General features: G+C 35.1%; 1 protein-coding gene across 1 annotated transcript in view; it reads right to left on the bottom strand.

The window, feature by feature from the left end:
* The window catches only part of LOC140148465 (potassium voltage-gated channel protein Shal-like), a 212254-nt gene that overhangs the window by 107895 nt on the left and 89323 nt on the right, over positions 1–15036 (bottom strand). The window contains 1 exon segment of the mRNA XM_072170430.1: positions 2150–2239. Coding sequence (XP_072026531.1) covers positions 2150–2239 — 90 coding nt within the window.

The following is a 15036-nucleotide window of genomic DNA, read 5'->3' as shown; positions in this document are numbered from 1 at the left end:
CTAATGTTTTCTATCATAGTACTACTGTTTCTCCCTTCTTACAAATTTTTCATCAAAAGTACCTAATGGGATTTTTTTAAACTTATCCTTCACTTTTAAGTTTTTCCTACAAAATCTACATTGTTCATACTTTTGCATGGATCACTGCTAGAGAACAATATCCAGAAGATACCTTACCCTTCCCAGAATCCAATGCAACATGATACATCACCACATTTCATCAAATGACACTCCCATATACTCTGTACAGATTCCCTATGTTTTCTTGATGAGAGTAGACTGGCTAAACATGGGTTGATAGTCAAGAAATAAACATTTTTGCAAGATCAGGTTGTCCATTTCGTCACTATCGACCCAAGCTGCACCAGATAGCAAATCTGTAGAATTACGGACTACCCTCCGCACTAAAACCATAAGGGTGTGATGCCTCATTATAACTAAGATATAAATTGCACACACAGGGTAGGGTGTAACATAATTATTCCAGCAAATTAGTACAGAAAATTGAAATGGGAGAAATGCAACATGGGAAGTGTTAGGTATCTTCTCTGAACAATATCTATCTATATTGAGAAAATAATATCTATAATTCTATATCATTTTTAGAGAACATTTATTCTGCAAAGTCATTCTAAGGAGACAAGACTAATCCATTCATCCATCCATCCATTCACAACAACAAATCTAATTCTACTTCATCCTCATCAAAGGTGACAGCTTTTTCCTTCTTTCAAAACATATTTCTAAACAAAGTCAACATCATGATCTTTATACACTTTTCAGGTTTCAATAACTGTTGTTATTGACTATTAAACAGGACTTATGTATCTCTGTTAAGTTCTACTTTGATTGTCAGTTGTATTAACGGTATTAATAAATACAGCAAATTGATTACATAACATATAATATTATACAGGCCTAATATTCTAACAGACAAGATTACCATTTTGAAAATATGTCAGGATTATATAAGCACGACAGCCAAATTTAGAATGAAAAGCCCCCAATAACTTTAAAATTATTCATGAGAATATCAGTGTTTCAAACAACTACAGTGAATCTGGAAAGATGGTCAATTTGATAACAATTATAGCAACCATTGGGCTATTCCAGTTGAAATCCATACACCTTCAATGGAAGACATGACCTGAATCTCCCACAGAGGTCAAGTATATTTCAAATGGAGTCACCAATTCAGGTAACCCCATTTGAAATACACACTCCCTGTGTAGGAGATTAAGGCTGTGTCTTCCATAGGAGGTGGATGAATCTCACCTGGAATAGCCCAAATTTGCTGAGCACCATTTTATAATCAAGGAGAATGGGTGGAGAACACAGGATTCACTGTTACTATGTGCAATAATTGTTTTAGTGTCATGAAAATAGTAATATTTCTTACTGTATTTTTAGAAGTACTCGCAAGTCAACCTCAAAGACATCTACTAACTACTGAATCCCTCTATACTCTAACTTCCACAATAATCTACTCCTTGCCAGTGAGACTAAATTGATGCTAATACCTGGATAAAGCAAGGTACCATACTGCCTTCTACCAGTTGAACACAAAAATTAACATGATAAACCATTCTATGATTATATGTTCCCTATAACATCTATACCCTGATGTGGCAGTGACATCAACGCATTGAAGGTAGGTTGTTTCACACACACATCTAAAGCACATGGGTGTGAACACCATGGTAAATGCCAGCACCCAAAATTGTTGCAATTTAATGCTGTGCCCAATAAAATGAGCACTGACATCACTGCCACATCAGGGTAAAAAATGCAGTTCTACAGCTGAAATAAAAGTTTGATCATTCTTGAGAATTAAAAATAATTACAATTTCACAATTTTCTTTTTCATTTCTCTCCTCCAACCAAAATCTGATAATTCTTACACTGTTCAAAAACTGGATCAACTTTTACTTTGATCAACTAGCGGCAATGACTACACAAAGGTTGGATGCAAATAATCAAATCCAATGTAGATAGTCTTATTAAACTTGGGTAAATGTTTACCAGCATTTGAACAGTGTTGATATCTTGACTTAATTTGGGGAAAAGTTTACCAAGTATTTTAACAGTGTATGACACCAAAGTTTCTACAATTTCGTTACACTTTTAGGAAAAACTGTATAACACTTACTTGTTGCATTCTATCAGCCTCTTTCTTCCGAGACACAAATGCATTCCCACTTGCGTTTTTAGCTAATCGTATTCTGGCAAGCCGTGCTTTCTGTAAAATAAACAAGAGAACAAAAACAAAAGCTACAATTAGTGAAAGGTTATAGACAGTTTCTCACAATTATAAATATACATGGTTTAAATTTACAGCACTAATGGTTAATGGATTGGAGTTTTTACACTAGAAATCTATTTCAAGTTGTATTATTCAAATCTATTTCAAGTCGTATTATTTATGTTGTGGTTTATAATGTTCAATGTATGGTGTATTATACAAGGCATAAATGGGCTGTTCCACTTGATATTCATACACCCCATATGGAAAATATGACCTTAATCTTCCATACAGGGAATGTGAATTTTAAATGGGATAACCTGTATGGGTGCCTCCAATTGACATCTAAAAAAAAAAAAAAAGCGCAGTGATTTATAGTGCACTACGCCCTGGCACAACGCCTAGACGTTGATCCACAAGCCTCAGCATACTTAACAGGTTGTCGCTGACCACTATGGCCCCACATCATTCCATTTAACACCCCCTGTGTGGAAAATTAAGGTCATGTCTTCCATGGGGGTGTATGGATTTCAACTGGAATACGTGATGGGGTGAGGCAAATTTGAATTGAGTGTTTTTCAGCAAAATCAATGTCAGTTTGAAATTTGATATTCTTACAAAATTGTAGCCTAAAAATTTCCTGAAAATCAACTTCACATTCCAGATTTCACATTCCTAAGATATGACGATTTTAGAAAACGATATAATATAAAGCAATTATATATTTCATCATGCTGCATCTCAAAAGAACTTAAGCTATACCCCACCATCCATTTTAGGTGATTACTCTAGATGCTCCACATTCACATCCGACTCCTAACAAAAAAATAATTAAAATTTGAATATGAAATGCATGAGCGTATCACATCCGCCAAATAAACCCTGAAGCGGTACTTAACAACAGTTATGCAATTTTACTGTTATGCAATTTTGCATAACTAATAAATGGGTAAATGTAGTGAAACTTTAGTAATATAGAATATTATTCATGTAAGTTGCAAGTCAATGCCTTGATATGAAGGGCAATGTTACCCATGACACATGCTTTAAATTTGCATGCATTTGGGGACTATATGACTGCTTCAAGTTAACATTCCTCCAGGCTTATCTGCATTGTGCATGTTATGTTTACATTATAAAATAATATTTAAAATGTTCTAGGTTCTTTCTCCCCTATGTGTATTTATCAATCAAACATTTTAATTAATATCAAAACAAAACAAGAATATTGTTTGTAGCTCAGAGTTCCGCTCACCCCAAAATTCATATTATGTGTATCCTCAATATCCATCCATTTCTATCAGTAAAAGCAGCCCTTCAAAAAGATGTAAGTTCTGATTATTTGTGAATCACACATATCTAGCACCCAGTACCAATTTGATTAACAACAGCTCTTTTCTGAGCCACAAATGTGATGTTATGAATCAATTACTTATCTAGTCAAAATAAATTCAAACTAAAAACAATAGAATAAAATACAAAGCACATAAATAATATGTATAGTGGAATAAATAAATGACTCTAGTGATCAAAAATGGCAACACCGGGATGACAATATAAATCCAAACTAAATTTGCAAGGTTTATAGAGTGCTTGAAACATGCAAATTAATTAGTATTTTATAGCGTACACCGACTCCTTAAGCATCTCTGAGGAGCCGTATTACCGACTACCTGTCCATTGGCAGCGTTATTTCACTCTACGAGAGTGTGAATTATTGATATCTCTACTATGGATCTACGAAATAAACCATTACATGTATATGCTCAATTTTTCATGACTCTTTAAATAAACCTGAACAAATTACACGCCATATGTAGAGAGCATGGTACAAAAACAGCAACGTAATGGTATAATAGCATATGAATTTTAATTAAACTCATAATTGAGGTGCATGACCTTAGTGTGGGCAATTCAAGTACATAAATCCATGATTTATTCAATTGTGAAAATATTTTCACAGTTTCAAATCATGAAATCAAATTTGTTAAACATTAATTATTTTTAACATTTATGTCTAAGTTCACGATGTGAAAAACAATGTGAATTCAAGATAAATCAGTTCTCTTTACTTGCGAAAGTTGTCACGAAAATTATTGTTATTGAAAAATAGCAGAAGATCATAACACGTTTGGTGAAATAATTATGAGAAAATTACATGCAGCATATAATGATGTATATTCATGTGAGTGTACCAAATTTGAGTAGCATAGAAGTATACATTTGCTTTCTATATACATACATGCAGCATGTTTAGAAGTATAGTGTAAACTTTAAGGGAAAATTAAAACAGGACTTACATGAGGATAAGTAACTTTCAAGAGGGCAAAGAGGGGGTACCTACCCGGACATTTCTCTAAAATTCAAATCTGCCGAGCAAGCAAATATTTTATCACTTTATTTCCAGTGTTTTGGGATAAAACAATAATTTAATTTTAAAAATTGTTAAATTAACTTATCAAACCCAAGATAAACAATGTAAAGACTTGTCCAACCTATTCAATTTTTTATTAATTTGTTGTAACTTAACTCCCCCCCCCCTTTGGATGTTGTCCTCTACTAAAAAAGGATGTATTTTTTACTATGTTAACGGATCAAAGTATATTCTAAGTGTTTAATTCTACAATTTATCACCATTGATCCTGTAAATCTAGTTATAAAGTCCATGATTTTTAACTTTCTACATAATTACCGTCGTACTGTCTGAATTCATTTTCAGACAGTACAAGCAAATATTAGCAAGTTATAAAGTCCATAATATTTAACTTTCTACATTACCTTCATACTGTCTGAATTCATTTTCAGACAGTACAAGCAAATATAAGATTACACACACATTTCAAGTCAAGAGATACTAGTCAGTATAATGTCCTCTAGTCCATCTTGTAAAATTCCTGTAATAATTTATACTCCTTTCTTTTATGGAGAGCGTTTACGTCACAGACTACAACCTGCAAGCTTTTACACCGGTCCACTGGGGAAAATATTCTACATAACAGCTTGAAATTTCTTATCTCTAAGTCAAGATATGTACAATGGGAATTTTAAAACTAAGATTTTCATGATTGAATTGGTATTATGGTGTTGTTTAGTATTAGCATTTTAACCAGGCATAACCCTGCACTTGAGTGAAGATTTCATACAGAATACAGAAGGCGTTCAATAATGCAAGATGGTCAAAATTTGTAATGGCTTCTTACGTTACAATTTAATAGCGTGGTATTACTTTAACCATGTAGCTCTTGTTGAATATAATGACGCATTTAATTTGCCATCGTAGCAGATACGTCATAGCTTTCTTACTGGTTCATGCTTGGTTTGCATATTTGTTAGCAATCCATTGATTTTGCGATCATTTTGATTGTAGTTCTGAACACAGATTACCAGTTGATCTGGCAACGATTGATTTTGATGTCACAATTATTATACTGTTGATTGTTAAAGTTGACAAAATTCAACATTGCTTGGCTAAAGTTGACAATATTCAACATTACTTTGTTAAATTTGAAAATATTCAACATTACTCGATTAAAGTTGACAATATTCAACATTACTCGTTTAAAGTTGACTATTCAACATTACTTGGTTAAATTTGAAAATATTCAACATTACTTGGTTAAATTTGACAATATTCAACATTACTTGGTTAAAGTTGATAATATCAACATTACTTGGTTAAATGTGACAATATTCAACATTACTTGGCTAAAGTTGACAATATTGACCATTACTTGGTTAAAGTTGATAATATTCAACATTACTCGATTAAAGTTGACAATATTCAACATTACTTGGTTAAAGTTGATAATATCAACATTACTTGGTTAAAGTTGACAATATCAACATTACTTGGTTAAATTTGACAATATTCAACATTACTCAGCTTAAGTTGAAAAACAAGTTTTGCCAAGTTATAAATTTGATTTGATGAAACAATGAAGCATACTTGAAACTCCTCAAGTCATCATTGGAAAAGTATACACAATTTCAACAACATTGACATTAGAAAAATGTTCTACATATTCTCTATTTGAGTTGATCTGAAAATAACTATTATAAAAGTGTACTGTGAATCTATCAAAAGGTTTGAAAATCAGGCCATCTGATACCAGATTGGCCAGCATGTATGTACAAGGCATATAGCACTGGGAAGATTCCCAAGAAAGCGGCTAGCCTAATATTGCTATTATTGAAATATTCATGAATCCTCCTAGTACGAACATTTACACAGCCTAGATCATTGTCCCTGAAGTAAAATACTCCCGCCTCAAGTAATATTACATGCTATTAGGCATCACAAGGAACAGCATTAAAAGAATGCTGCCTTGTACACTATCGTCAACATTCACCTTCTCAAGTATAAGTACTTTTTGGTCGATGCTGAATACAACAGTCAATTCTGAGTATTTACCTTGCTTATTCTTTAACATTGTCTATATCATAAAAGTGGGTTGTTCAAATGGGGATAGCTGGGTTAAAATGCTAGATAATTCACACAGCCCAAGACAATTGATGGAATCACCTTTCACTGAATTGCAATACAATACAAACTGTGCGTGAAGCAATTTGGCTGGATTTGAAGACATGATATAACCCAGCTAATTCAGCAACTTTCATTGTGAGAAACCACCCTGCCTGTTGGACTACATATCTCTCTCTTTTAAATACTAATCCTGGAAACTTCTTCAACAATCTTTTGTTTCGTTTTCAGCCTATTTTACAAGTTGACCTCAAATGACCTTTGACCTTATTGTGTGACCTTGACCACCACTTTTATATGAAAGTTCCCTTATGTAGCTACAGCCCGAGTTTGATATAGAATTCGGTGGTTTGAAACCAATGCACAAATTTATTAAATGGTGAAGTGCGAGTGTGCGAATATTGCAGAGTGGTCCATGATTTAAATGTGAAGTGCAAGTGTGCATGTATCCTCGTTTGCTGGCAAACAAATACCTTTATGCACACAGACATGACTTGTGATACCATAATGTCTTTTCTCTTCATACGACCTAAAAACTAGTAAAATATGTAGTCTATATAGTTAAATTATTGTAACACAGACAACTTTGAGTAGCACCACCAGCGCATTAATAAAAACAATAATTTCAAAGATACTGGTCAGTAATAAGTCTGGAAGTCTAGTCCTAGGACAGCCACTTGGTAACTAATTCTTTCTACTTATGGTAATAATGCATGTAGACATCTTGACCGACTAGACACATTAAAAATCATATTTCTGTGTATATATTCAAGGCACTATCAGTGATTTGCTCAAATCAGAAAATTTAAAAAAAATCATAAATTTTACATAGTAAAAGTGAAAAGACAAGACATGGCATAGGAAGGGTAAAATGTCACAGTTTGGCTAAATGAGGAGTTAGTCCGTACAGACACTTGTAGCTATATATGCAATTGAATGGGGCTTCATAATAATCAACACTGTCTGTTTCTTACATTTTGCCAATTGTTGCCAAAGATGGTGACCATTTTCTTAACTTACCCTTCACTTTTCTACTAATTTTGTAACACTTTCTATAGGATCACTGATAGAGCCTTTAACTTAACAGGAAATTCAAAACTATAGGGACTTCAATTACAAATGAGAAATTGAGTTTGAATATCAGTTGATCAAACAAATAAGAAATGCATTTCTGTTGCTATAATAACAACAGACAACCGGCATCAGAGCAGTCATGCAATGTATGTTTAGAGTTGGTTTTCAAATCCTAGGAGATTTAGCCGGAGATACTGTTCACAATTATGTGTTGTTTTTTCATCTAAAACCTGCCATTTATTTATTGCTGAGTGTTAGAGAAGTGAGTGGACAATTGAAACGAACACAATAGCAATTAGCATCTCATGAATGTGCACCAACTCGGATCATCTAACTTGCTACATGCTTTAGAACCACCCCTATGTGCGTGCGCATTCAAAGAGAGGATGTGGGTATATAAGCGTGTTTAAGTGTGTTCGTCAAGTCATTCAAAGCTAGGACAAGATATAGTTTCCCACATTCAAAGTGAGGACATTTTGGCATAGCAAGGATACAATTCCAGTCCTCGCTTTGTGAATAGGTGCACTGGATGACACTCTTTCTGTGGGGGGTATAGGGGAGGTATAGGCCATTTCCTCTCTTCGTATGTGCAATTCAGATATGTCCTCGCTGTGAAAAATGTCCTCACTTTGAATGTGTGAAACTCACTCTTGTCCTCGCTTTGAATGCCGGGACAGACACAAAGGAATGTGCATCTAATAAGAATTAATGTTTGTCTGACAATCTCAGTGCCTTTCAGTTTTACAACACCAAATGAGGTATGTGACAAGAAATTTGTTAGATATTTTACTTGTTTTTACTACAATTTTGGAGTTCTTCTCAACTGCTCATCGAATGAAATTTTGTCTTCTGATTACTTAACCCACATCATATCAGTGTAACAAACCCTAACCCTAACTCAAACCCTAACCCTATTCCAAACCCTAACCCAAACCCAACCCAAACCCAAACCCTAACCCTATCCCAAACCCTAACCCTAACCCAAACCCAAACCCTAAATACTTTTATAAATGTAGATACAAATTAATACAGTAAACTAGAAGATGTTATAATTTTTTACCCTTGAAGATTTTGAGCCTCCCATTTAAATAAATAATATAAAAGCATCACATTTGTTGGCTAACGACGATATAGAACATGACAAATAATTAATGCCTGATTCAACAAGGTACTCATTATATGGCTTAACACATGAGGCTGGCTATATATGCAGTGTGTATACAGACAGCAATAATACACAGGGGCCCCCAAGCCTTAACAGGTGTTTGTTCTGTTGACAATGTCATCACGGCTACATACAATGAATTTTTAATTATTGCATTTGTTTGTGCATTGTCAAAATACATTGATGGTTTAGTTTTTCTAATCAACCTGTAATATGGAAAGCATCTTACAATCCATGTTTGTCAAGTATGGTTGTACTGCAGGATGGAAGAGCATCATTATCCTGCAAGTTGTACTCGCTAAGATTGGGCTAGGCAATTTTGTTCACATATAAACTGGCCTCAAAAAGAAACTTATAATTTTTCACAAGGTTATATCTTAAAATCCTCTCCATAAAAATGAACAAAAATTGCAAACATGATTACTTCAATACTCTACTCTAAACACTGGTCAGTAACCAAACAGTTGTCCAACTGACACAACAGCAAAATGCACTGACATGAAATACCTTCCTGCCCCACATTCGCAGCCCAACAGATTTCTTTTGCTGGGTTCCAATTATTCGCCGGTAAATGAACAAAAATTACACACAGGATTACTTCAATACTCTACTCTAAACACATGTCAGTAACCAAGTTGTTGCCCAACTGACACAACAGTAAAATACACTGACACAGAACAGCTTCCGGGAGCACATTCACAGGCGAATAATTGGTACCCAGCAAAAGAAATCTGTTGGGCTGTGAATGTGGTCCAGGAAGGTGTTCCATGTCAGTGCATTTTGCTGTTGTGTCAGTTGGACAACTGCTTGGTTACTGACATGTGTTTAGAGTAGAGTATTGAAGTAATCCTGTGTGTAATTTTTGTTCATTTTTATAGACAGGATTTTAAGATATGACCTTGTGAAAAATTGTAAGTTTCTTTTTGAGGCCAGTTTATAAAAGACATTTATATTATTAAACAAGTCTGATGCATAATACGATATCATCAAATTCTTCTTCTTCAAGCTGCTACATCTCAATATACCTTCATTCCGGTAATATTGAAGTATCAATAAGCAATGGTATACAAAGGATGCCTGGTACTTGCACACACTACATATTTACATGACGAGAGACGTCTTGCAAACTCGTATGTTAAATCACACAGGCGAATAACAAATTCAGCTAAGTGCGTTATACACCTGACCCACCGTATAAGTAACTGTTGACATAGATGAGCCTCTTGCACTTTTGACATATAGTTACATAAGAACCCAGTAGAAAGCTAGGGTGTGTTGGGAATCATTCAGTACGCAACATATGGCTTGTGTTAAGCTTATCAAGCACCTAAATATTGAACTGGGTAGAATGATGTGCGCCATTTCAACAACTGTGCACAAGCTTGAGCTGTGCATTTAGCCATTCTAGCTCTGTGTGTGTGTTGTTCGCCCGGGATTGTTCGGTAACACCAATCTCACATAAACTGTAAAACTGCTTGTATACATGAGCAAGGAACATCATTGTTTCAATCATTTTTACATGAATATTTTATTATATAGAGGCTTAATATTTTAATGACAAAACCAGTTTTAATACTAGTTAGTAAAACATTGTTTTTCAGTTTTTCTATTTTGAACACATCAGATGTGACACAACGCTGGACATCACATAATCTACAGGCAATTGATCATTAATTGCTACACAATTGATTGCATCAAGGGCTGTTAAATTAATTTTATTGATTAACTGGAATAGCTCATACTCAAACCCAAGACAAAACTGTGCATAAAATGCATTACTCTCATGTCCAACCATAGCAAATACTATTACATGAAATCAGATGGTAAGTTACAAATTCAATTTTGGATAAGCTCCTCTATAGATGTATCTCATCACCCACTAAAGCACCTTGCGTTTATTTCTGGGCTGCAAAATGGGCTATTCCATTTGAAATTCACACTACCCCTGTGGAAGATTTTGGAAATATCTTCCACAGCAGGAATCAATTATGTTTTTCAAATATAATTGGTCAGAGTTAATCATTTTGAAACCCATACTCCCCCTGTATTATGGCTTTACCTATATATTCCACAACTGGAGTTAAAAACTGATATGCCCTCTGTGACATACTTTAGCTAAATCTTCCACAGGGGAAGTGTGGATTTTAATTGGAATAGCCCAATGGCAAAGGTTCCCTACAGCAACAAATCTGTAAATATAATGTCACCCAACTCATTTGGTACTCCCTTGTATATATTATGTACATTATTCACACATGAGGGTAGTTCACTACCACCGCATCCATTTTTGTGCATGTTCCCACACATTTATTGATCAAGTCCATTTTCAATTCAACACAAAATGGATCGATGTGTGTATTTTTTCCTACATAGCCTATATGTGCGACTTCACAGAAAACATTGATTTGTGAAATAACACATCTCCATTCCAGTCTACTAAAAAACTGCAGGTAAAATGTTGCTGTGAAGTATTACGTTTCACAATTCTGTCCATTATATTATTTTCTTCCAAAAAAAGCAATAACGTCAGTTAAAACAAGAAACATCCCTAACAAAGCCACTTCAAAGGCAACTTCACTTTTAACCCTCTGAGCACTACCTGCTGATCTAACATTGCCTCTGATTGGTCACCAATCAGAATGGAGCTTTGCAAATAATTCACCTCAATATTTTGGGTGGTGAAATTATTCTAACAATGTTGCTGATTGGTTCAATTGATAATGAAAACTTCTTTTTGACCAATAGGCAGGTAGTTCTCATAGGGTTAAAACTACTCATATCATACATAAACGGATGGACTATATCTTTTAAATTATTACCAACTCTTAACCTTTCAGCTACTTGATATCGTCAATGCACCCAGCCATATCAATTATGATACTTCATTGAATGCTAAATTAATGGTCATTTCCCAAAGAATTGCCACATAAAGATTAGCGCTGGTTTATCCGAGCAAATTGATGAGACTTAAGTCCGTTTTGTGAGCACCAGAGCATCATAATGGCATGAATTTTTAACAGGATTGTGTTACGGATGAGATAACAGATACGTCTCGGTCATTTCATTCGGTTCCAATCTGACACTCTGATGGGACAGCAGACATGAATATCCATGGAAACCAAACAGACAAGACCTGGACAAAAAAAGACTGCTTGTTCTGTCTGGCAGAACACGTCAACATCAAATCAGAAGTCAAGGTGATAGTCTTGACCTCATCCTCAAAGTTGTTAACCCAATGTGTAGTACCTGCTAATCTAACATTGACTCTGATTGGTCAGTAACATGATATTTTCACTTTAATCACCAATCAGAATGGAGCTTTGCAAATAATTCACCCCAATTTTTTTGCATGGTGAAATTATTCTAACAATGTTGCTGATTGGGCCAATTGATAATGAAAACTTCTTTTTGGCCAATCGGCAGGTAATTCTCATGGGGTTAAGATAAATATTTATAAAGGTCCTAATATTATTCACTATTACAACATATCAGGGCCTCTCTGTAAACATATCAAACTATAGTCTGTTCAGTACAAGAAGGAATGTGACCAAATGCCAAGAATCCACGATCTTATACAAATGGGGCAAATGTCATGTTGCCAAATTATGGTAGAACATACTATAGTTGTTAAGAGATCATTTAGAGAAAGATGGAATGACTTTAGATGGAGTGTATAGGAAAGCAAATGTTAATGGATGGGGTCATGCTCCACCTTACTGAACAGACTATAGACAGAGAATGATGCATTTAATGATACTGTGACTATCTCATACAAAATGTTTTGCACTCATCAAATTACTAGTATATTCTTTTTAGACAATAATAACTGCGCACCATCTATTTTGAGGTCATTGTGTGAAATTGGAGGGTTTTGTTTTGGGCGAGGTATTTTCCGAGGCGCGTCGCGCCGAGGAAAATACCGAGGCCCAAAAACAAAACCCGACAATTTCACACAATAACCTCAAAATAGATGGTGCAAAGTTATTATTGTCATTCATTACCGTTTTTGTACAAAATCCTATCTTTACTTCAGTATTATTTGCTGGAAATGTTTGAATATTTCAATTTATTTAGTCGTCATCCCTCATTAATAATGGGCGAATCCTGACTACATGACGTCATTGGCGTGGATACAGGGCATTTTTGCTATCCATATTCAGGGGCCTTGATTAATTGATTAATTTGGCCGTTGACTGCGGTACTGTTGATTTTTGCTATACACAGAAATGTATTTTTACATGAAACTTTATTTTTATATCGTGACATTATCTGGAGAACAATAGCATATACTTTTAGTATATTCATGTTGAATATTTGGTTTGGCTATCGTAATTATGCATGCTTGAGACGTGTACGTGTGTGAAATTGGACGCTCACTCTTGAGTCTTGGCGCAAGATGCAGATTTTCTGAATGCGTGAATGAGTTGCATCAATCATGATTATTGCACGCAGAGTTTTATATATTCTCATGTTTACAAGTGGACCTGGATATATTGTATGCTTGGATTTAAATGGATGAATAGTTCTACCATTAGGGTTTACACCCGGTAAGTCAGTAGGTTTTATAAATGTGATTACAATTTCATTATTGGCTTAAAATCAGAATTTTCTCTTGACCCACCAACGGCTGACAATTATACCGTACGTACCGGTGGCTGACAGTAAAAATAGAGCTCAAGTTTTCCTTGCACTGTATCTTCAAATCTGTAGGCCCTATTTTTCCATATTGGCCAGCATGCTTATAATTTATATCATCATGATTACTACGCTTTTTAGCCTGGCTTGAGCATTTTGTTTAAGCCTGTGTACTGCTGGTCAATATCAGGACCCAACCAAGCATCATGCCTGCCCGGCATCATGAGCTCGAGCATGCAAGTGTCTCTGCACGGCGCGACCTGTTTACCGAGCATGCGAGGACCGTTTAAAACAAACTTGCAGAATGATCCGAGAAAATAGAATGGAATGATGCTCTAAAATGAATTTAAAAACAGTTCCAGTTTTAAAATTACCTATCCCGAGGTAGCCTACTCACATCGTCACACCTCCGTCACTACGATGACTGACTTCCTACGTGAGGAACAACAAATGCTAGGCCTAGCTAGCATGCTAGGCCCCCTGTGCCATGATGTTTCGGCTACATGATATTTGTTAGGCCTACCATTTACAAAATGATTGTAAACAAACTATAAGATTTATTTTCCAGTTTTGTCAATAGTCCACCATACTGCTGTTTTACTGCACACAGTACGACGATACTCTCGAAGAGAGGAATGTACTCACCGGTAGACAATGGTAGAAGAAGAAATGTTTCATTTCAAAAATATCTAATTGGCAATTTTAATGACTTTATCCTTCAAGTACACTTATGCAATAACAAATTTGTATTTTTACACCTTCACTGGGATGTCACGGAGGCTAGGGCCTTAAAATAATTGAATTGTAATATCGTTTGGTTCCTGTTGTTGTTGCTATTTCTTGTTGTTGTGACTCGTCTATTCTTTTTTTTTTTCCTGTTTGGGATTCCCCAATTGTATTTGTTTTGAGTCACGTCATACGATGCAATCATATAATATTGAGAGCAGCAGATGCCGGGAGCAGCTGAGACTTAGACGCAGGTCGTAAAGCTCACTCCGAGAGCTCACTCGATCAACGTAACACAGGGACAAACTCACAAACATATTATTTATATTTATTCAAAATTCATTGTTTAGAATGTGTGTGCATATTTATTGGTTTACCTGCTGTGACGGGGGCTGCTTCTTATTTATTATTTTTGAAAGTAGTCGCCATTTGAATTGGACGCTGCAATTCGCAATGCCAATTCTTTATCCATGTTCGGGGCCCCGATCACCCCATGTTTTGATTGCTACGTCAGACGCGGAAGTCATTGTTGCGCGTCGGAGTCAATTGTGAGATATTAATGACCTCGAATTGCGTTCGCGTTTTCACAAATAATAAAATATGATTGGATCACACGCATCATGCATATTCATGAGGTTATGAATAGTTTAATAACCACCTCTTCCTCGACATAATATTACTTCCTAAGAACTAGAACTAAAAACTTCGAGCAAG

This window comes from Amphiura filiformis, chromosome 3 (genome assembly GCF_039555335.1).
Source record: "Amphiura filiformis chromosome 3, Afil_fr2py, whole genome shotgun sequence".
Taxonomy (NCBI): domain Eukaryota; kingdom Metazoa; phylum Echinodermata; class Ophiuroidea; order Amphilepidida; family Amphiuridae; genus Amphiura; species Amphiura filiformis.
This window is presented reverse-complemented; position numbering and strand designations above follow the sequence as displayed.